The sequence below is a fragment of the Ischnura elegans genome, chromosome 1 (genome assembly GCF_921293095.1).
Source record: "Ischnura elegans chromosome 1, ioIscEleg1.1, whole genome shotgun sequence".
NCBI lineage: Eukaryota > Metazoa > Arthropoda > Insecta > Odonata > Coenagrionidae > Ischnura > Ischnura elegans.
Genome location: NC_060246.1, coordinates 100587897 through 100612992, shown reverse-complemented (window position 1 = coordinate 100612992; position 25096 = coordinate 100587897). Strand labels below are relative to the sequence as shown.

At 37.9% G+C, this 25096-nt stretch overlaps 1 protein-coding gene across 3 annotated transcripts in view; it reads right to left on the bottom strand.

Moving 5' to 3' along the window:
• Positions 1-11058: 11058 nt before the first annotated feature.
• The window catches only part of LOC124167264, a 346425-nt gene continuing 332387 nt past the window's right edge, over positions 11059-25096 (bottom strand). For all 3 annotated transcript variants that reach the window (XM_046545155.1, XM_046545165.1, XM_046545175.1), the window contains 4 exons: positions 23390-23522; positions 22149-22267; positions 21214-21363; positions 11059-14724 (listed from right to left, as the gene is read on the bottom strand). In XM_046545155.1, the coding sequence (XP_046401111.1) occupies positions 13591-14724; positions 21214-21363; positions 22149-22267; positions 23390-23522 (1536 nt within the window). In that variant the 3' untranslated portion in view covers positions 11059-13590. The remainder of the gene's footprint in view (positions 14725-21213; positions 21364-22148; positions 22268-23389; positions 23523-25096) is intronic.

Here is a 25096-nt window from a genome sequence, read left to right as displayed (position 1 = left end):
AAGTTTAAAGCAAGGAACCGCGAAAAATACCGCTTACTATTTATGAGTTGTTGACGTCATCTGAGTCTTGGTCCATTTACTCGTTCAGGTACAACCTTTCATGAAATCGCTCACGAGAGCGTAAAAACCATGAACCCATGTCATGAGTACCATACACAAAGCTGAGAAGTCAACAAGATGCAGTGACTCCCTCGGCATGAGTTTGTTACGCCATCCACTTGTATGCGCATTTTTTCCCACGGATATCTGGAGGAATTGGCGATGAATGGAAAAACGGAAAATATGGGTCTCTTTAGGTTTCAATCTCTATCACGATCGTTTTCGAAATGTGTTGAAAGTGCCCAACGAGCCATCATCTGTGTTGTATGTCAACAAACAATGGGTCCAAAATTCACCTGCTTCATCAGCAATGTGATGGTACAGTTGTGGAAACCCGGATCTGATTTTAATCAGTAAGTGTGGAATTGAACAAAGTAACATTTTCATGAATACCGCTAACTTTTACCAAGCTGAGGGGAGTTGGTCTCTAAATTCATGATTTATATATTACATCCTAACAACTTATTTATTATGCTGAGAGTATTTAATCCGAGGCAAATTTGTTAAAAACCTAAATACTCGCCATGCAAGCCGTTTCTCTTCTGTCATACGACCTGCAATGTATACTACTTCGCAACGTGAAATTAAATTAAAAAAAACGTCCGTCAATCCAATTTGAAACGCTTTCTTCGCATCTTTTTCTTATAATTAATTCTTCATTCAGCACATCCATTCCAGTCGGATATTATTAGTGTAACTGGCAAAACAAAGTTTGATTTTATCCTGAGATCCGGTTTTCGCACTTTCCCCTTTTGAGATAAATATTCAATCTCCATTTCTTTTGGACAATTCATTCCTATTCAGCATTGCTATGTATCGGACAACACGTGCAGAAGTAATATTGCAAAGTAACAGGATAGAAAAAATGTTCCACAGTGAAAATATTCTCGAGAAAAAAGCGATACACTCGAGAACTTAGTTCCCTCGAGTGGTCACCCTGTATTTCAGTCCATCCTCCCTCCCCCTTCTCTCTCTCTCTGTCTCGCTTCTTCTCCAACTTCCTCCCCATTACATCAGTCCACCATTTACTCCTTACTTCCTTCCGCGACCCGTTTCGCCAACCCCACCCGATGCCTTCCCATTAACTCCTCCTCCCCTCGCTTTTTTTCTCCCCACTTCCCCCTCATCGCGGTTGCACATCAATCCTCCCCCCCTCTTAGCCCTCTTCCTCCCTCCCCCCTCCCATCGAAACCCATTCGCCTTCATGATACACTCCTCCCAACTCCAGGCGTAACGTAGAAATACAGACATCTTCAATTTCTTGCGAGCTTTCTCCTGGTGAAATAAGTGCATTTGTCCATTCCACGTGACTTAATTCAGACCAACCTCGATTGATTTCAACACTACCGCTTAATTATCCAGGAAAATACTTGAAGAAATACTGAGGTGTTTCCTATTGATAATGATATGGGAGTGTTGAAGTCGGTCGGCGTAGCACCGAATAAATTTCATAGAGTAGACGAAGTTATCAGTATACCTCTTAAACCGTCGTATTACAGCCTAGCGAAAATTGATTTGAAAGTTAGAGCCGCGGAGACAGTGAGTCTACAAACATCGCTTCCTTGATATCGTACTAAAAGTCGAGAGCGGTATGCGAATATTCTGTTGCTATTTTATCACGAAAAAATGCCAGTAACATTGAAAATAATTTTAGGTGAAAGACTAACCTCATTGTGGAGGTTTCTCCGAAAGCAACTTGCCAATTTATTGTCTTTGCCTATATTTATCCCCTTCTCTGCAGACGATTGGCTTATTCATCTATCGATGACTTTAACTCACTGAATGTCTACAAGTATTTTTTTAGTTTCTCTCCAAATATATTCGACGGATGTTTTAACTGAGAGAAAGCTATTGGAAGCCTTATATGGTTCGCTGGCTTAGAGCATCAAGAAATGGTCATGACACTTGCCATTCCAATTAATTTCTCTCTATCTACCAGCCTCATGCCTTCTAAAACAAATTTATAATCTTGAGGAAAAAAATTATATGACTGATACTCAATATAAACTCTCCTTCATTGTATCATGTGTCCTTCGCATAGCCGGATAACGTCTTTTCTCTCTCAAATGCACTTCCTCTCCTCTTTTCCTTCGACACTCACTCTATCTCATCCAATTGAATTCTCTCTTGCCCCTTGAACAGCCCCGAGCCACAATAGAGGTGGCCTGTGGACCCTACCTCCATAATACGTTGAGCAAGTTTCTTTTTCCCCGCATCTCAGTTTTTTTTGTTTCGCCGCGATCCGCCCGCAGACCACCCCACGCTCTCCGCCCGCACATTAGCGGAGGAAAGGGATGGAGAGGGAGGAGGAGATATCCTCTTTTTCTCTCGTCCATCCATTCCATCCCCTCGCGTAACCCTCCGCTGCATCCCCGTTTCCGCACCCGAAGCGGTTGGAGCTATATTAAGGAGGGTATGTCCCTCACATTTCCTACCCCACCCTCTCTTTCCCTCCATCTCGATTCCTGTCCGTGAGAGAACTTTAGATGCTGGTTGAACCTCTTCATAAACGACATGGATGTGCAAAAAGCAAGTTTTGTGAGGAGCAGGGGAATGTTTTTCCAACATTAAACGTAATGGATGACCCTTTTTGATGCTCTGTAGGTTTAATCCATGCATAAACGCTATAGAATGATGTACAAGAAGCAACTTTTCCCAGGAGGAGGAAGTTTTTCCAACCTTGAGCATAGGAAATGGCGCTTACTGATGACCAAGTATTCGAGTTCGGTGATGGCTAAAGATTCTTGACCAAGAATTAGCTTCGTTCCAAAAAAATTTGAGTGCGGGTCTGTTGAGATCACTAATCAATAAACTCATCTTACGTGATTATACTCCTATTTATCACGAAATATGGGCATTCAAATGGGTCGCTGGCGCAAATGGTTAGCACCCTTGGAAAAAGGTCTATGGTTATTACGCTGACCATGCGATCCTTACATTTTTTCGAATGTGACACAGTTCCGAAACGTGGAGTGAAAATTTTTCGAAAATATTATAAATTACGTGAATAATGTATGCATTTCTGGAAGCACGCTAAATAAACTCATATGTGATATTAAAGACTTCAATGGAGTGGCGTTTGATTGCTAAAAAATCTCGAAACTTTCGTTTGACGCATAATATGCACACTACTCAGATTTTTGTAAAATTTCTTCTAACGCAAAATATACTTTTATGTAATATCCTGTATTAGATATATTCGTTATAAGATAGAACTTCAAATTTATTTTTAGAAGTTCACTTTGAAATAACATCTTCGTTTTCATCAGGAAACATCTGACAAAGAAGATATCGAGCGTAAACTGCAGTCACATCAAAGTAAATCTTCGAAGGTGCTCCTAGCAGTCATATTTTCTGGCAATGGTGTTCCTAGAATAGATTTTAATTTATGCCAGTGTACGTATATAAGAAAATTTCATTCTTCAAGGATATAGGAAAATCCTCGGAAATATTTAGGTAAAACCCTAATGAGAAGCCATATTGATACGCTTTTAGAGGGTACTGGCAATGAAGTGCGGAATTCCATGGCTGCGGTTAAGTTCCTAGTCTAATTGAAAATAAGAAAGCTAATTAGAAACGGAAATTTCTTGACTTAAAAATAGTTTTCCGATACTAGCTTTTCGTATGCATTGTGGCATCATTGAGGTTACACCAACGATTCTCAATGGATTTCATATTAAATGCCTTAAAAATCATTTATTTCTTTAAGTGCTTGCCATCGACTAGGTAATTTGGCACAGCGAACTTCATAGAAAATTATTTTTGATACAGTTATTTTAGTTTAAGTATATCGGGACTAGCAACGATGATAACTTCACGGAAGTCACCTGCGTTGCACAAATTGTGCGAAAATACCACAGCGAAAAAATTTCCGCATGTACAAATGAACGTCGGTAGCTTAACTAACTAAGTCCTCGGTCAATGCGAATGACTTTTTTTGCTGTGAAATTTTCGCATAAATAGTGCTTTTAGTCGTAAGTTATAATAATTGAACTTATGTACCATCAATCTACTTTTGTCTAAAGATTCATTATTGTATCTAATCGCAAGACATAGAAGAGGAAGCGGCAGCATTAATTATGCTTGTGTACCACTTTATTCGACCACCGAAAGCAAGAAAGACTCATTAATGAAGTATTATTATTAAAAATCACTTATGCTTAGTTATTCTAACAGTAATTTGGTCTTGAACTGCCGGGGAACTGATAACTTACGTGATCTTCTGAAACCTCGGAGTCAAGTCAGACAAGTCTAATGCAATTAGCAAGGTTAAACACACTGACACATTTTTCTACATGTTCCCTACAATCAGAAATCGCTTTTAAAACTTTAAGATGTTTTTACTAGTGTATGAAAGAGGTCGAGCATCCGAGCGAACTAATTATGGCCGTTAGTGATATTTTAGGACAGTGAATGATGCAGTACCCAGCAGATTAGATAACCACTTAGAGGATGCTGAGCCCTTGGGTTTGCTTCACACCTTCCGGCCATGCCTCTCACGCAAACTCGGACGAGTCTTAGGTGATGCTCAGTAGCCGTCGCTCAAGCGTCAACTTCACCCCTGCCCAGGACCTCCGGGTAACCGGCCTCCAATTATCCCGCGGGTGGACCACCCTCCCTTCCTCACGTGCTTTCTCAGAATCCCTCCCACCTCAAACATCTCTTCCTGGTGCCCTGAGGGTGATTCAGAAGTTGGTTTTGCTCGCTTTCTCGCGAGAGCAGAAGTCAAGTTACCGAGAGCGGTCAAAGGGTGCTTCATCAACGCTCAAAATGAAGCGCTGCTATCTTCTTCGGAACGCTCTTTCACCCCATTAAGGGCAAATGTGGTCAAACAAACTACAATGGCTCTTTGACTAAATTGTGGAGAAAAAATGAAAATTCACGGATCAGTGTTCTTTCTACACTTTTGAAAAAAAATTCAGTACTCATCTTCGCATTAATGGCCTTAGAAGTCTACTAATCATTTTTTACCTGATGGATGCCAGTTTTTATTTTTTGGCCGAATACGAAACAAGAAATGAATCTACTAATATACTGTAAGTTTATCAAAGCTCTAAATAATCTTTAAAAATTACTGAAGAAGATTATTTTAAAATTATGAAATAATGTTTTAATAAAAGTTCTTCTTGCAGAGAATGAATTCGTTTTTAAAATTCTCGTAAAAGCTATTACGTTTGCTACATGAGAATTGATATACCTTTATATTATGCTAATTAATCTTATTTATTTAGCTGCAAAATTAAATATTCGCCCACTTTCCTGACGCTCTTGTTGTTTCAGCTGATGCTCACTTTTACTGGGAAATAACGGGAGTCCCTCTGATTGAACCGTTGCCTACAAATGTTTGCTTGTTAGTTCGGCCACATCATGCATCATGAGGGAATACGAATTTCGGTAGGAAAGGGAGGCCCACCCAAACGATAAATAAATACCGCGCCTGGAAATAGATTTCTCCCGCAGTGTGTGTGCGCGCGTTCTTCCCTTCATCTGTCAGTCTCCCAATTTTTTCCCGCTCCTCCTCCCGAAATCTCCGCACGTCGCCACCCTCGAATTTCCCTCTCCTTTAAACTGACATCTCCCGCGCCCGCTCCTGCACCACTACCCTTATCCTTCTTCCTTCCCTCTTCACAGTCACACATTCGTACGGAAACCCACACTTCTTCCTCTCCCTCGCAGCCTCCACTACCGTTCCGCGCATTCCATTCTAGGGACATGTAAACATTTCCTCTTCCACTTCCCCATTTTTCCTTCTCTCGGAAAAAATGTTCCCGCAAAGATTTTTCTCCTACCTTTTCCATATCTTCTTTCTCACTCACACACACACAATCTCTCTCTTTTTTCTCTCTTTCATCACAATCTCCTTTTCTTCTTATCCCTCAACGTTGTACTTTTTTTTGCCATCCCCAAAAACGTGTAATTCTTTGCGCGATACGGCAACCAGAGCACGTTCGTTCCTAAATTCTCCCTAAGCTTCGCGTCTCTCCAACCCATCTCAGCCATTTCCCCTCTCGTTCCTTCTTTTGCATTTCTTATTCACTCTTCTCCGTTTTGTCTATCTACTCCTTTTTTCCTTTCTTTGAAGCTCGTTTGTCGATCTCACGACGGTCACAAGAATGAGTCCTTCTACCGCGGAGGACCATGCGTTCACGTCGGGACACCCTTATCCAAACCTGAGATTGTCCATTGTGTTGCCATGGATTTCCAACTGCGATTGAAGTGGAGTAAATTCGGGGCTGCCATTATTTTCCCTTATATCATTCGTATCTTATGTAGTTCTAGGTAGATATTATGAATAGTTTATAGAAAAGGTTACAGGTTTCAGGCCAAAACATGTGGAGTAGAAAGCCGATAGCTACAATATGAAGGATATCAAATTATATGTGACTTTGGAGAAAAAATGAGGAAAATTATTATTGTTATTATTATTATTACTGAGAATTAGATGCAATTTTTGAATAATTATTTTTGCTTTCTTTCGCATGAAATATTTGCACGGTATATTATTATGATTTGTAATCAGCATAAACCAACTAGAGAATCACTAAAACTTTTTTCTTGTTCATGATAAGCCATGCGAGATTGAAATGGAATATTTTTGTTTTTAGTCGTAAGAAAACTTCATAATTACGTGAGAACAAATTTTACATTGTGGGCAGGATCTTCCGTGCACTAGTTAACCTCTCTGGTATTCGTACCCTTGGTAAATAACGTGTTGTTTTTTTACCCTCTCTTTAGTTAGGTCTATGAATCTATGAATTTGTTCAGGAAACTCAACGCTAATGATTGAAAGATGAGAAAAATATACCGATACGGACAATGTTGAAATATACACAATCTATGAAATTGAGCTGTGGCAATTTTAATTTCAAAGCTGATGGAGAATATTCATCATTGTGAAAGGTCTTAACTTTCGTTATTTGGTTCAAGAGAATTCAATCAATTAAGAATATCGTTAGCCTGAGAATAATCCATTAAATTAAAGCAGTTGTTCGGCAGTTTTTTAAATTTGGAAATCATCCTAGTAAAATGAGAATTTTTCTTTCTCCCCGATTCATTATTAAAGAAGTAGGGATTTTACTCTCACGGAGCCCAGTATCAGGACGTTAAGTTTCTCTTAACAGGTCATTTTCGTATGTATTCACTCGTAACTTCTTCCCCTTAAAATCCAACCTTCGATCAGGTCATCATGTTCATTTTTTCTATTACCTATGGCAGATTTTTGAACCTCTCATTTTATCGTAATTTATTTGATGGTTTCATAAAAATATTATTTGGCCAAATTCCAAAAGAAAGTTAACATTGATATTTTGTGAAAAGGTTGTGTATGTACAACCGATTTAAAATAGTTCTTTTGAATTGTATTGAATTGAGTTATATCTTGAGGTAATAATATGGTAAGTAACAACTTATTGTGACAATTGTTCTTCGATTATGATTGTCTCACAAATTATTTAGAATGTTTCAAAAATCCAATTTGTCTAAAAGTTCAATCGTTAATGTAGCTAAGCTTGAACTCCCATAAATTGTGTAAAATTGATTAATAAACATTTCTTAACGAGCAACCATATACATTTTGAACTCCTTTGTTAATTCTTTTGGCTGCTGGAAAACGTTTTCAGGTACACCGTACATGCATGTCAATGGTAGATATAAAATATTCCGGGTATACTCCTGTCCATTGTCAGAATATTTGGTGCAAAAATGCATTTGCACCGAATGTTTTCCGTTTATATTTTTTTATTGATCCCCTATGTTTCAAATTAACTATTTTTCATATTAAAAACGAATTTTTCAATGCTCGTATTTTTTTGTAGTTGTCAATCCTCTATGGGTTGGAAGCGTAGGTAATTTTTTATTATTTGCCATTTCAAAACGCGTAATCTCTCACGATTTAATACCAATGGCAATTTTCAAAGTTCATTAACTTTCATGTTTATGGCTAATGAGGGTACGCCTTTTTAATGCAACTCCTAATGGTAACCGTAAATGGCTCAACGAGAAAAAATTCAGTTTCATACTTTTCCATCAAAATTTCACTGTTCTAAAAGTAATAACATGCGAATGCTTATAGACTTTTTTTTATAGACTTTATAGACTTTTTATGGTACTCTATTTCACAGAGGTATTTCACATTCATGTTTTAAATTTTGAAGCATTCCTAATTAAAAACGGGAATATTTTTACGAAGTACCGCCTATCATATGTGTTGGACAGTCCCTGTCTATAATTATAAATACGATTCTATATGCATATAGTTCTACTCTTAACATTATTATTGATTTCCATTTCGTAGTCTGTTTCGATTTTAAAATGCAAAGTAGCACATTATTAATTATTACCACCAGCTTTTACTTTGGTAAATGGATCTTTATTTGGATAAATTATTGAAAGGATTGATGAGAGTACCTGAAGCTGAGGCTCTGTAACATTTTCAGTTTTCATTTCCGGAAGATTTTTTGATAATAGTTCGTGAAAATAGTGAAACGCTCTAGTTTTCAGTTTGATATATGAGCATTAGTGTATAACGTGACGTGAGATTCAGAGAAATAGTAAAACACTATTTGTGTTAAAAATATCTACAAACGGTAGCATGACAATATCATCAAGAAGCTTGATACATTTTGCTTTTTCTTTACTTACCTCGTCCAAAATTTTGACTTTTACTTGCCATGATTTGTTCCAGCTATCTTCTCCTGCCTGTAGAAATTACTATTATTCGTAAATATTATTATGTCCAAGAGCCTTATACATAAGTGATGGTGTAATGTTACCTTTAAACCCTTTGGACCTTTTCTTTTTACAACTCTTACATCTTCTTAAAAGTTACCTTCTGAGACGTTCTCTCCAAGATTTTCTCAAGACCTCCAAGACTTTCCGCAAATCTCATCATCATTATGTTCACCGCCTATACGTTGATCCGTCGTCTGCCTTTTGCATTTACGTCATCAGGGGTACTTTCCGCTCTCAAAATGTGAATATGCTAATTGCTCATTCTGTTCATTCATTCATTCAAGAAGGAAGGAATGAACGCTATGTGCCTTTACAACTGCTTTGGTCACCCATTTAAGTCAGTTAAAAGTTAGCAAAGTCGTTTCTGAATGAAAGTTAACCTCTCTGGTCACATTTGCAGTTTTTCTCTTTGCGCTGAAACTCTTTTCTCGCATTTCGGGACCTTTTTGGCCAACGCATCATTAATCTTCAAAGCTCTCACTGCCACTCTGTTCCCCTCGAACATTAACTGTTTTATAGTTACAAGAAAGACTGACATTAAAGGGTAAAACGGTATTGAAATGCAAATTGGAGAAACTACGTAATGAATGACTTGGTTTTACATTAACCTTACATAGTTTGAAAAGAAAAAATGATGAACTGCTTGTGACACGTTGAGACGCTAACGAATGGCATCTTTGGTTTGCTTCTCTTTATTCTTTACATATTAGGGAGACAGATCTTCAAGTGAATAACGGATTACATTTCTATTAGAGTTTACAACTACGGTGCATTATTTTTCATTTGTGAGATCAATTTCCAGTGTAATTAAGAAAATATTTTCTGTGAATACCTTTGTTTTACGGTAAAATTAATTTATGCTTTCCGTCGTGTAAAAAACTCGTTCAATCGATTTGGATACATCTATCCTTAGGAAAGTATTTTTGTTTATATTGTCACTCTCAAGACCATTTTGCCATAATTTTTAATAAAATGAAATTTATTGAAATTTTTGGCTTTGCATAAGGGGGAGCATACGGATTAAATAGTTTAATTTCACTATCACAAATTTTTTTGATTGAATTTCCTGGTTCAGTATTGCCTTCTTGGAGAATTGGGAACAGGTAATGATTAATTGTGTGCAAAATTTTTACTGTCATTATAAAACTTTAAACTGCATATTTGAAGTTTATTTGGCCCTGATATGCGTCTTTAAACTTTCCTATCTGATCTTAAGGTCTTATAGGGCGACTAGCTAGCATCCTCATTGGTAAACACGTGTACCCATCGTAGTTATCCTGTTATGTGAGAAATTTAAACATCAATGAAACACGGAGGGAGCATAAAAATAAAAACTTTACTCACCAATCAAAGCCACAAGGTTCTCTTAAGTGATTATTCTTGGAGCCCAAGCGTAGAGCAATAGTGTACCATTCAATAATCATATACAATTCATTATGCCACGGTAACATTGAGATGCTCAAAGTATGTTGGGAGCAATCTAATGACATTACCCGCTGAGACTTATCCTTGTTTAAAGTATGAACCACTAATTCAAGAGAATGTATAATAAATATTTAAAAACTTTAAGTCCATAAAACACTCTCGGCATTGGTAAACTTTGAAACTAATTTTTTACGATATGTCGTCATTGAAAACCTCCTCGGAGAGGCTTAATGTATTTTAAGTTTATTTAAATAGATGAAATCAATTTTGCTACCAAAAATGATAATATTGCCAAAGAACAGATATCTATAATAATATTGAAGTTAATGAAATCATGTTTTATTGATAGGAACTATTGAAATTTGAATTGATTGCTCTGCCAGTGTTGTCAAGAGTCTTCTTTTCTTAACATAAAATTAGTGAACTAAGGAAGTTATCTAGATTAAAAATCTGGGTTCCCATCCTCTTCAGTGAATAAATATTTCGGAGGTACCTACCTGGACTCCTCCTTTGATAGTTAACTCGAGAGCAAAACTCCGTCCTTCAATTGGGATACCATGTTATTGTTACCTCTAGCCTGCAGTCAAGAGCAAGCTGTCAAATGAGTGTCCAAAATATTCACCCTTATCAATCCAAATTTCCGCTAAAATCATAATATTATGGCCCCTTTTAAAGTAATGGGACATATGGGATTAATATGGGATATTCCTAACAAGTCTGCTCGCCTATCTCGAGTGCGATTGCCTTTTATGTCAATGTATTTGATTTGTACAAATAATTCCTAGGAGAAATGAAATGACCATCTCGTTTCAAGTGACTACTGTGTATATTCACAAAATTTATACAAAACCACACGTTTGAATCTTCACAATATTTTTTTTAGTTTTCAAGGAAAACATACACTTCAAAAATAATACTTTTTTAAAATGTGACATAAAATTTACAGTTATCAAATTTTCCTTAGCAGATTAACACCGTGATTTTAATACAACCGCTTGAGAGAGTGATTTCTCACACGTGCCAATGGTATTATGTTTCACTTATTGTTTTTTTTTATTTCAATCACTATTTGCTACGAACTTTTACAAGCCCACAGTTGCAGCGCTCCTGTGGGACAAATAAAACTTGCGTGTACTACATATGCAGTCTTTAAAATCTTACTAGTAAACTTTTATTAAGTAACGAATCTTCGTGCATTGATTCATGGATGCACTCGGCATTGGTGAAACTCATCCGTGTTCCTCCCCTGTTAGAACTCCTCATCGTCACAGCGGAATCAATTATTATTAGCGGCGTGAAATAAAACTAGGAGTGTCTTCAGTTTCAAATGAAATGATATCAACGTCTTACAATAATCAGCGCCCGATCAAAAATTAGACGTTATCACAATAAACGGTCGTATTTTTTTGCGCAACCGCGTTACTAAGGTTAACGAGCTTTAACTCCAGTATGGAACATTGGGACTCAGAAATATATAGTACTAAAAAGGTTAAAGGTGAGGGATATGTTAGAGGAACGTGCATTTTCTCCTTTTATCTGGTCCCATTGATTCCCTATTCTTCTGAAAGAACGCCATTGTATCCGTATGATATTACAGTCGATGTGGTTCAATGAAATATGTAGGTAAAACTTTCTCAGCCAATTTACTTTAGTATACCTCAAGAACTATATTTTATTGGGGATTTATTCAAAAAAGAGACAAGTATCCGTTGGAATTTTAGAATTAATCATCATTGATCACTTGTAATTAAAATGCTTAGAATTCGTATTTTGAATGCATTGTTTCAAATCATGGTTTATAATCTCAATTGATGGCTTTATCTTTTTCGATTCAGTAATATAAACATGACGAAAGAAAATTCAATTTCATGGCTAAACATAAGGTTCAAGGCAATTCGTGACTTTACATTAAGATTTGCATTGTTGCTAACAAAAATTAGTTCTACAAAAGTTATATTCTCTATACCCATGGCGTTCTTTCTCACTTTTCCCACTTACACTAGACAAGATTTCTATTAGTATGAGACCTATATCCGGTGATTTCCGGAATGGAATAACATTATTGTGGTGAAATCCACTCCAAACAGCAGACTGATGCGTGTGAAACGTTTCATCGATTCGTCCAAAAACTAATGCTTAACGTTAAGCAAACGCATTTTTGCAGAGATCACGCAAATGCAAGCCAAATTTGCGCGATAAGTCGAGTGTGTGATTCAAATAATTTAATGGGTAATATGGTCTCATAGCGATAAAATGTAATGAATTTATTTTTAATGAGAATTTTTGCCATTTCAGCAATAAAATAAAATGGGACGATCGCTTTGATAGCTCATTATCGGTGTATCTCTTTTTAAAGTCTGCAGCTGATATCGCATAGTAAATATCTTTTGAAATCGCAAAGTTAAAAAAAGGAAAGTTGAAATTAAAAAAGTATTTTAATTAAACTAAGTAAGGAAGATAGTCATAAAAGACTTAGCTTTATATAACGGTACTGTTGAATGAATGGTGAACTTTAGTATCTACTCCTTCATTTAAAAAATAGTCGATATAATAATTGGTACCACCGCCGGCCATTTTGAAAATCAAAAGAAATAAAATTGTGCTTAATCCACCGCACCTTGAAGCATGACATCATCATCTTGTGTATCGCTCACCGAATCATGTGACCCTCAAAACTATGTATTATATTATTATTTTCATCTCACATCATTTTATTTTTTTTCAAAACACTGCTATCATTTCAACAGTTTGTCAGTTTCTCCATCACCGTTGGATTGGTTTTTTTTTATATATAAGGCTGAATGGCACCAAGGCAAAACAGTCTGTTCACACCGGACTACGTAGCAACCACCACTCGACCGGCTTAACACATGATATGATAAATATCTAACGACAAAAATTTTTTGCGTCACCTCTTACATTTCTTGCATCACCATAGATGCGACCAATTTTGTGTTTGCTTTACTTGTGTGTGGGTGTCATTAAATGCGTAAGGATTTAAGTGATTTTTCTGTGAATGTGTACAGGGCACTATATCCCTTTCCTCTAGCGATGTTAGCTGACCTTGTACGCATTAGTGCTCTTTTCAATATTCTAGACAATCACAAACTCACGTTCTCTCCCCATTCCTCTCTTCTTGGCTAGAAAAATGAAATACACCCAAGGGCGTCAAAGATCAACCACCATGAGTAGAGAAAATTGGTGTAGTGTTGCGTGTGATTTGGTATTTTATGCATTTGATCCTCTCTAAAAACTCTCCCATTTTGTGTGATATTATCATATGTTAAGAATATATTTATTTTATTACTCCATTGCAAATGGTTATGTTGACGTGAGTTACGGCTTGGCCATCCTGTGCACTCGATGGAGTATGACTTCCCCGAAACGGTTTACCACTCGCACATCCTCCACTTCCTCTCCATCGTCCTCTTCCGAATCTCCCTTATCGCCATCTTCGCTCTCTTCCTCCCCACCGTCCACTTCATACTCTCCGGCAGCACCACCGTCCTCGGCCGCTTCCCTCTCCTGCACCGCCACACCCCGCTCCCCCATGTCCTCCGACTCCCCCTCCTCCCGGCCGGCACCCTCTGCGACATCCGCCATCCTTTCACCGCTGCTCTCACCTTCCTCCTCCTCCACACCCTCCTCCTCCTCCGCGTCCTCCTCTTCCGCCCCTGGAGTTGTGGGAGCGCTCTCGGCGGGACACGGCTCCGTGCACTTGCACCTCACGATCCACTGCACGCTCAGAGTGACCAGCTCCTCGCTCTCCGACACAGAACTCCACTCGAAGCGTCTGCTGGCCACGCTCCGCCTCCTCCGCCGCCCCCGCGGCCTCCGCCCCCAGCGGCCCGCGTCCCCGAGCCTTCTCCGCACCCAGGCCCGCCCCACCACACCCATGTCGTCCTCGTCATCGTCCGCCCCCGGGGGTGGCAGGGCTGCAGAACCCCCGGCTGCCCCGACCGCCGACATTGACGACGCCTCCTCCTCGTCGTTTGACGGGTTGTCCTCGGAGGAATCCGCCGTAGAAGATCCCCCACGCTGCTGCGGCTTCGATCTCGGCGGTGCCCCTACCGGATATGCTGGAGGTGGCAGGGGTTCCGTCGTTGTCTCCTCTTGTTCCCTACCGGGCTCCTTCTTCTTCTTGTAGTTGGGCTCGAGAAGCCACAGGTCGGAGCCGGGTCGTGCGAGGGAGAGCAGGGAAGCTGGTGGTGCCGGCAGCCACCGCCCTCCCCAACCGCCGACGAGCTGTTCCTCGCCCGCGGTCCCCTCGCTTCCCTCGGGCAGCGGGTGTCCACGGCGGGTGGCGCAGGCGAAGAGCACCCGGATGGTGTGGGTGAGCACGGGGCGGCAGCAGGCGCCCGGGCAGTTTCCGCACGAGCGTGGGCGGAAGCGCTTGCGGCTGCGGCACGGACCCACGCGCAGTCGGACAGGGCCAGAGGGCCGCTGAGTCGCCTTGCATTCGTGGCCCTTCTGCGGAGCAATAAAGGTAAGTATTAATACTATGGTAATGTGAAAGGTACCATGCCAAACCCTCATTCGTGTTGCCATTTTTCTGAACATATCTTTGAATCTAAAGCGCACCTCAGTTTTTTCAGTCATGATTCCTGATGATGCATATGATTGTCTATTACCTTTTCTATCTTCTTGTTTTGATTCCAAAATTACTCCAAGATCCCGTTTCTTCCTCGTCATTCCAGTTCCGGGGAACTAAATGGAAACTTATACTTATTACAAGCCCTTAGATAATGGAAATATATTGTAAATACTTGCTAATAGGAAATTCCTTGAGGAAACCTTTGCCTACTAGCACTGGTGGATCCAGGATAGGAACTAGCGGGGGGCTATGAAGGGGGTAACCTCCCAGCAGTATTGCGGGTCCGAAAAAAATACCATTCTATCTAGTGTAAATAGGATATGCTATAGACCCCCCATAGATCCACCACTGCCTACTAGGATATGATGCTAGCCCACCTAATTCGAGCCACCCACCTCATGAAGTTCAGAGCTCATTAGGTAAGGGGTTGATTTTGAAGTGATATGGGGAGTAACATTTTCCACAACAATATAATCAGGATGATTTGCCAGGAATTATGCTAAACAATGCGTAATTAGGTGGATCTAGAAAAGATTTAAGCCCAGATTTCTTGGAATAAATATCATTGAAATACTGGTTAGGATAGACCAGTTATCATACAGTTCCATTTCTACTCTCTCCTGTATTTGCTCCAGGTACGTCCTTCCTTACTCCTATCCGAAAAGCAGAAAAGTTCTATCTAGTATTCGAAAATTAAGATTAAATCATCCGTGAGAAGTACCATACGTTCTAATTAGAACTTAAATTGCACGTCTACAAACGTTACAATGTATTAATATGCTGTGGCTTGATGAAATCGAACTCTTACTTTTAAAAGAGCGATATAATGAAAACCTTTTGAGTCTGTTGAAGAAAATGGAATCCGCAAGGCAGTAATATTAATAGAAATAGTCTCAGTTCCGATTCTATTACATCTGAGGTGGAAGATGATTTTATTCTGTTCATAAGCTGCCTTTAATATGAGTCAAGTATTTCATACATATTTAAGAATATACATGCATTGCAGCATTGGGAGGAGGCTACACATTCTATTTATTTCCTCGAGAACTTTACCTTTGATCATGCATCGCTATGAAAGACACTTCCTTAAACTACTTTACGTCAATGCGTCTGGCATGATCGGTATGGAAAAACCCTGCAATCTTTATGAATCTTCCGTCTGGGTAACGTAACGAGATTGTGGGATCGCGATCCTTGCCTTTCTATCGTCGGCTTTAAATTCCAGTGAAACTAGATATCCTACGACGACGAAGGAAGGCGGCACAACAACCTCCGACCTCCGCAAAAGGAAGTTTCGTCTCGACCCGCGATAAAAATCAGCGCTCCATTCAGCGAGCACCCAAGGGGCTATTAGTATTCCGAACTCATCCCCGGGGACGATGATGCAAAATGTTAACACGCGCGCATCCTTTTACGAATGATATAAGGGTAAGGGATGGGAAGGTGGAGGATTGGGGGATGAAGTGGGTCGGTAATGCATGGCATAAAACTTTTGCCTTAAGCATTCATTGGCAGCAATTAAACTTCACGCGAGCCTCACAGCAATGATTACTCAGGCTCGGGGCGGAATGGGAATATTAATTTCAGGATGTTAAGGAGCGTAATGGGCTCTCTTAATCCTACCTTCCCTATGCAAACAAGTCTCTCCGGATCCACCTGCACGCAACGGTCGCATGAAGCGCCTCCTTACCAACCCCGTCATCTTCATCTACAGTCTTTCCCCACTTCCCCGACGCTCCTACTTTCCCTCATAACTTTGGCGCAACTCGAAAGAAGTAGTAATTAACTAATCGCGCACTCTGCAGACTCATAATGAGATTATCCAGGCTCCCCCATCCGACGTCGATGGGGTCTTTTTTTTTTGGGCAGCTTAGGGATCGTCTGCTCCGCAAACCTTCTCCACATCCCTTCCCTCCCCCCTCCACACTTACGCATACATCTCAGTCGATTTAGGCAGGTAGATTCATCTTATTTTTTGTGATGATGAAACCGCGGTTTTTTTTATTGCCGACCTCTTTTTATGATCCTCGTTACTATGCTTATATTACTTGTTCGCAAAAACTTCAATGACCACTATTAATACTTGATATATTTACTGTTCAGTTAAATTAATCAGATAAATATTTCACTTTATAAAAATTTTATGAAGCATATTTAATTTATCATGTTTTTAATTTCTGCCGGATAGATCGAAAGTTCTTTATTTACTGAAGAGTTCTCGGGATCGCCACCGGGTAAGGAACTGCATAACTGCCGACGTTTCGATGCCCGACTCGGCCATCGTCCTCAGGGCTGTGAGTCTTTCTTGTTTATATTCTTTATTGATATATTATATTTAATATTGCATATTTAATTTATCATGTTTTTAATTTCTGCCGGATAGATCGAAAGTTCTTTATTTACTGAAGAGTTCTCGGGATCGCCACCGGGTAAGGAACTGCATAACTGCCGACGTTTCGATGCCCGACTCGGCCATCGTCCTCAGGGCTATGAGTCTTTCTTGTTTATATTCTTTATTGCCACCCCACCGAAAAAAGCGCTAACTGGGCTTTACGTCGGCGCTTTCATGACGTTTAAGAATTAATCGTACACGAATATCCATGACTGGAATAGGGGCAGCCTGCTCAGGTGAGTCTTGAACCTACGACCTTCGGTTTGATAGGCGAGGGCTTTACCGCGCCGCCAAGGAGGTTAGTAGTTTTTAATAACTCGACTCAATCTACTGGTAATGTTCGAAATTGTCTTTCTCTGACACTATATTGATGTTTTACTTTCCCGTAAGAAACACATTTCGTTAGCTTCATATTTTTGGTAACTCTATTATCTATTTATACTCGGTTATCTATTGATATGAATGTGATTTCGACTCTAGTAATTTGAAAAGCGCAAAAAAAACTCACCATACACTATATGAAAGTAATTATGCTTGTGAGGATGAGGGTTGAGAGACACTCATTAATTTGGTAGTGGTGCCGCTAGCCTCAACTGATTTATTAGTGGATTTGTTCATCCTCATTTTTTATGGGATATCATATGCCTAAATTTGATTTTCTCTCGTAATTCATGAAATTTCGGTTGCTGAGTATTATTAATAACACCCATCATACCAAGTACGAAGAATTCTCATTTTACAGTTTTAGAGAGCGATAAAAACTACTTTCCACTTGAAAAATGACGCAGTCCATTCATATAATTGATGTTGACTCTGACGAAATGCTCGCCAGCAAAATCCTCTGACTTCCCTTTGGTGATAAATCACTTTAAATTTTTATTTAGCTTTGAAAGAGAAACATGAAGTAGAGTGCATCAATTATTTACGTTCTTCAGAATATTAGAGAAGATTTTCTTTCCTTTTCATGAAAACACTAAGAGGGAAATGGAAAGCTGGAAGAAATAAGCTAATCTTCCTTGTAATGGCTTCTTTAATGATTTCTGCACTAGAAGAGAGGATAGATGCAACATTGTTGTCTATCATACTTATTGAAGAGCAATCATACTTAAAAATGAATTTTATGGACCGATAATGACCTATTACCTCTGACCTCTTATCAATTATTCTTGTAAAGGTATATGCTTCATAACAAGAATAAATATTAATGAATAAAATAACATTTTTATAAAAACCAAGTTTTTTAGTAAGAAGAAAATAACTGCCTACGGCCACTTAAATTATTGAAAATTTCAAGTTTGATTGATGAAAAGGTAGGAAAGGTTTTAGAAGAATATATCAGATATCAAAAACTAAAAACGTGGTGCGAATTTAAGGTTAAATTAGCCTTGGCTCGGAGACAAATCTGATGTAAATTGACCCGCAATTATAATTTTGTAATTTTCACACATACACCTCTCTCAAGACCATTCTGATCCTTCATTCTAATAAGGAACGCTGTCAAATGGATCAATCTCTGACGATATCAGGAAGTTTTACGTGGGAAACGAATAGAAACTAAAGCCCAAAGGTTCTGTTGACCGCACTTTCTGCATTCATTTTCCCGGACCCTTTGCTTCTACTCTGCCTTTTCTTTTTCCCTTATGCATTTTCCTCCCTATTTCTCTCGTTCTATTGCCTAGCTTCCTCAATCCCACGCTTTCTAAGGGCCTGAATGGCACCGTGCGCAAAAATCCAGCAAAGGTCTGGGTTTCCGACTGGCTTCCTCACTCACTCTCACTCCCTGTATCCGTTGCCACGTTGGAGTCACCCTTATGGACGGAAGATATAAAAGGCGGCCTTTCTAGTTTAACAGTGGACCCTTATGTGTCACCCGGCCCGGGTCATCCGTCCCTCTCGTGATTATTTTCCATTCCCTTGTGCCCGTAAAACCAAAAGTCTTTCCTTACGATCCTCTCACGTGGACCTCGTCTTGTCATACGGGGCCTTCCACCTTTAAATTTGGCATTTCGTGGGGGGCTAGAAGAGGTTGCTTTCTAGAGAAATAAGAAATTATTTTAGGTCTTTTAGAATTTTGTTACCATGCTGAAAATATATTTTGCTCAAAATTGATAATCGATATAAGATAGTGTCCGGCGTGATACGGTGGAAATATTTGATATTCAGCTTAGTAAAACCACTTGTCTGTTTTACACACTTTTATTTAAACCGAAACGATGGTCGGTGGTAAAACCATACACAAGTGGTTTTACTAAGCTGGATAATCAATCATTCAAAACTTAACAATAATAAAATGTTCCTTTACTTAATATACATAAAATGTAACTTTAAGTAAAATTGAGATAGAATGATACCTTATGTTTCTTCAACCAATTTTAAGATTAATCAATTAATTTACTTATTTTTTCAAGCATCTTGAATTGTGTGAACCCATATTTTTTTCCTATTGCGTTGATTTTCATTCATTGACATTATCAATAGAACTTCTTTGTTTTGAGATATATCTAAATATTTTACATACTTTAATATTTTATTTAAATTTCACACAGGATTTTTTAATTGATTTTACTTTTATCTCCTATGGTATAGCTATTAGGGGATGCTGATTGTTAATATCCTATTTTTAAGTAAAAAAGGTATTGCATCCCCTTCCGAAAACAGTGCATCATTCAATCTTCATTCGGTTTACTTTTGATTTCCTTATTTTAACATTAGTTAAAGTGGATCTATGGGTAATTTGAATATCACGGGGAAAAATCATCATGTTATGCAGTGGATATTTCACATCGGAACTGGTAGAATTACAATCGAAAAACTAATACTGGCCGCGTATACATTTGGCCACATAATAGAAAGTGGTATATTTTGTTTAAGAATAATACAATAAATTATTTCTCATCTTGCGCGTGATTTTCTCAGCAGCTCAAGATATTCCACCCACCCCGTGGAACAGCAGCGCCACTTAATAGCGGCTCGCCTCCCTATTTCGTTCGTATTCAAGGGAAAAGAGTTTGGGATCTTCGACCTTCTTACAATACCTATTCCACCCTCTGCGTCTTACCAAGGATTCTTCTTTAATCCGTCTCCTAATCAATCCATCATCGATAAAACTCCCTTTTTCCTCCTTAGTAGCCATACTGAGCCTACAATAGTATGTCAAGATCTTATTATTTTGTGACTCAACTGCGTAATTTCATCAAGATCAATGCACTACGTCTATCTCGGCAGCGTAAGGCTTCCTTGATAACCTTTTTATCCCAAAGGGATTAACAATTGTTCGTGGGATTTGTAGGGTAATAACACTTTTCAATCCACTATTTATAGCTGTGTTCAACGTCGAGTATGATAAATTTGAAAATTGCTTTAAATGTTTGAGTCTATTCAAAATTTATGAGTAACAAAGTGTTAATAATTTTTGTAAGCTATGTAACTTGATCCTACATTTGACAGATGCTTTACTATTTAAACGCTTTTATTTTAAAAGTTCATTTTAACTTCTATCTTTGAGTAATTAGTCCTTGTTAGCCTTCAATTCTAATGGTCTAAACATTTTTAATCAACTTGATTAAATACTATATGGTTCTATTGATACTTTTTCTTGATGAATATTGTTTTATAAGGCTTTATAATTCATAGGCAGATGTAAATCATGCAAATTAAATGCATTGAAATGAGTGATAGTAGGTCCAAACATTCTTTTACATGGTCACGAGGGAGATATTTTGGTTCGTGATTTTAAAAAATCACTGAACAACAATTTTTATTTGCCTGACAATAAGCCTAAAGTACTTTATCTACGTTTAAGAATCCACGCGTCTCACTGTTTGCCAATATTTAGACTTATTCATTTTTTGGCTTAACTTGCGCAAGGTCTCAAAGCAAGTTTAAAGTCAGTATCACTGGAGGAGCTAAGTAATATTACATCAAACATTCCCCTTTTTCTTCATGACACATATACTGTCATTGAGTGTCATACCCGTATGTGATGATGCCTTGCTTTGAGAGGATGTGACTGAGGCATTAGTGGCAGAAGGGCGCTGTCCTCCGGGTTACACGGCTTCTCTTGACACAGCCTCACTTCCACGCCTCCAGGAGCTCCGCAGTCTCCCTCGGACGATGACAAAGGCTGATAAGGGAGATAAAGAAAATCATTCATGAATAAACTGATGAAATCAATCTTCTTATTCACGTGCCTTTTGGGGCAGTAAATGGTTATATAGTTATTTTTGCAAATATGCTATTGGAATATTTCTGTTGTTGACACGGATTAGCACCAAATAAAGCTTTGATACAATTTATTCCTTGAATGATATCGAGGAATAACAAATCAAGTAATTTTTTTTATTCAAAATTAAAGTTTTTGGGCCAGGAATAAGATAAAATAACATTTTTAACCAGAACATTGTTTACAAGAACAGTGTTGGTGGCCACTCATGCTCTTGTATTTATATCATTAAAGCCTCACGATCATTTTTTTTGCATCACAAATAGTGATGACTCCTCAGTCATTATTTGGGACGAAAAAGTAATTGCTTGAGGCATCAGTTTTTTTTAACACAAGATCGTTATTTCAGCCCATTTTTCCTTCACTCTTTCTTTCCCTCTTCTGTTAAGCTGCAATCTGCTCGTTCCAATGCAAAACGACCGTGGCGCTACAATCGCGCAATGTAGTCGTGCGTTCTGATTGGACGTCAGCGAGAGCGACGTTGAGAGAAAATGTGATGTACCAAGTGATGGGAAAAGAGATGGGAAGGTCTATCGCTCAAGTCATCATCGAAAAACTTGTGATTCAGGCTTGACTTTACTTTAGTCATCAAGCTAAAAATTGGGTTGTAAAAAAATAACGCATCGATCAAACAATTCCAAGTGAAAATCCTGAGTATATCTTTATATATTAGACTATCCACTTACTTCAACCTGAGTGTTGTTTTCTTTGGAGATGACCCTGGTGGATAGGCCGAGACCGCATGTCGACGAGCAGTCTGACCATTCGGTGAACCGGGCATTGCAGGGAGGCGGCGGTCGCTGGGCTGAAAGTGTGTGAAAAACATTTTTTTTTTTTTTAATTTCTAAAGATTGATGGATTCCTATAAATTAAAAGTTAAAACAATTTTGGAAAGTTTCAGAGAGTTTGTTTAATAATTTCAGTTGACATTTCATGACGTGCTGGTTCTTCATATGAAAAAATATAATTTACGCCCTGCATTAGAGAATGAAGCATAAATTGCACAGTATAAAGTAAAATTTTATTTATTATTACATATTCCAGTTTAAATTCTTGACTCACGTGAGCCCTGTCAATAGTTATGCGATCCACCTCCATATCTCTCCTTGAGTTTGATATCTTTATCTCATAACCAACACATATATTAATGCTCTGAAATTCTTCGCTAGGTATGAGGTAGGTACTTCAGTATTTTATGGCATTAGATGCGAGAGGAACTAGAATATATACGATGGAAAATGAAATTCATTGAATAAAGAGCATTTGACACGAAAGGTTTTTTCGCTTGAAAATCTTTGATTGGAAATCTTTGACCATATGTTAATACATTTTTAAATTAATTTAACTTCTATTTGATTTGAATATTCAATTCATTTGCATCTATAAGATTTGCGTCCAGTTCTTTACGCTAAACAAATGCTAAGGACAGTAAAAAGCTACACAAAAAAGGCAATACCTTTAAAACAAGAAGTACCTTCTCTTCAGAGCCGCGCGTGGTTTTGGTGGAAAGGATTCAATCTCATCAAAGGATACCTCATTTTATTTTCGGTTATTTTATTAAGGTTATGACATTACATTTTAGTTTAATAAGAGTAAAAACATGAAATTCAATTGGAGTAGATGGAATATTGCTTTTTACTTATCGTTAGTTTTCCCTAAAATTACTAACTTTGTCTCATAAAAGTAAATGGGCGGATTTAATTCCTCTGCTTATTTTAACATTCACAAACCAAACTGACTGTGGCAGCAATTTTCAAGAAGTAAGGTGTTCAGAGAAACTGAATGCGCCGTAGAGAATAAAACAGCCAATCTTAAAACGAAGCCATATCCGTGCAATCGATAACGTGAGGATTCTAGGGGGTCATGGGTAATTCTCCAAGGGCGGAGTCGTGGTCAGATCGCGGACACATTCCAGAGTACACCTCACCAGTCACTGAGTCGCACATCCACTCCCGGCAGCATTGGCCTTGAACTTCGACGAGCCTCGGATGGAGACATGAAGTGCCCCTGGGAGATATACTCTCCTGAGGACACAGCGATGCGCACGCATACGTCCCGTTCTGCAGTGGGCAATGGAAAGAGGAGGAAAAAAAAGGGTCAACACCATTACGAAAGGAAAGCAGGAAATAGACTATTGATGCTATGCTATGACGCAATGTATAGAAAAAAAATTTTTCTCTTCTTATCTTGACCATAATTAATATATGTTATAATATTTCCTGGAGTTTAGGCCAATGTAAAACAAGGTATAGCCAACGTTTCGATTTATTTAAAATCATAATCAGGCCTATGAAAGAAAAAAAATGAACAATATAAAATACAAAGATAACAACGATATATAATATTTTTACATAAAAATGATACGATCGCTTTTTTTTGTACAATAATATAATTTAAATAAGAACAGAATAGAATACACAAAAATTTTTGAATGTTTTTTCTTTCATTGCCCTGATGATGATTTAAAATAAATCGGAATGTTGGCTATAACTTGTTTTACATTGACCTAAACTCCAGGAAATATTGTAACATAAAATATAGAAAGTGCAAACATAGAGTGAAATATTGACACAAGATTCGCTCTCTTAATTCAAGTTATCATTTAGGATACCAATTTTGACTATTAAATACTACTAAATTTAATAGTTATTTAAAATAAAATAAAATTTAATGTCATATCATTTAAAAACCATTTGGAAATTTCGGAATTCGACGGACATTAATAATTAATGTATAGATGTATTAATAAATATTTTTGATTGGATTTTAAAGTTTTATATCTCTTGTAAAATGTAGTTGAATTTGTGGTGAAAACCATATTATATGTATGCATTAAAATTTCAATTTGCTCCTACATATTTCATTCCTTGCATACCAGTCCGATTAGAATTTTACTATATGAAAAAAATTATGTTCCCCAAAAGAAATCACAAAATTTTACCTAATTGGATAATAATTAACATCTATAATATCACGACAAATTGGAATCATATAGCGTTACAGCATTTTAACAAGCAAGATGAGTAGTATTTTTGGAATGTAAAAATGTAAAAAAACTTATAAAGCTACAAAATAACTTTGTACCCCTCCTTCCTTCTGCATTCCCTGAAGTTTTCACTTTTCGATATGGCTCCAATGGCTTCAATTAATCCATCTATCAGAATGATGATGCAAGTAAAATTAATTGGAAAGTATTGGGTGGATAAATTACGCCGTATATTAATTAGATATCATTAGCGAATCAAATAGCTTTCCATGCATTAATGACCAGCACGATGAATGCCTTTTGTAGAATAAGAGGTCGCCTTCCAATCTGTTAGTAAATGAGTAATTATATTTTAATTCTCCTTTTTATGATTTCGCTGGTGTGGAATGATTCTGATGCAGTTCGCGTGAGAATATGAAGTATACAATATTTTTGTGCTTTTTCGTACGCTTTTGCTTAATAACATCTACAAGTAATTTTAAGTATGAATTCCTTCAAGCAAGTTAAAAATTCACACATTTGTCTGAATTTAGCGCAGAACATCCATTTAAAAATTAGCTAATTAGGAAGTTTTTGGGTTTCAATGAACTCTAAAATTACTTTTGTTACCCTGATTTAGGAAATTATCCAAGGTTATTACAGAGGAGC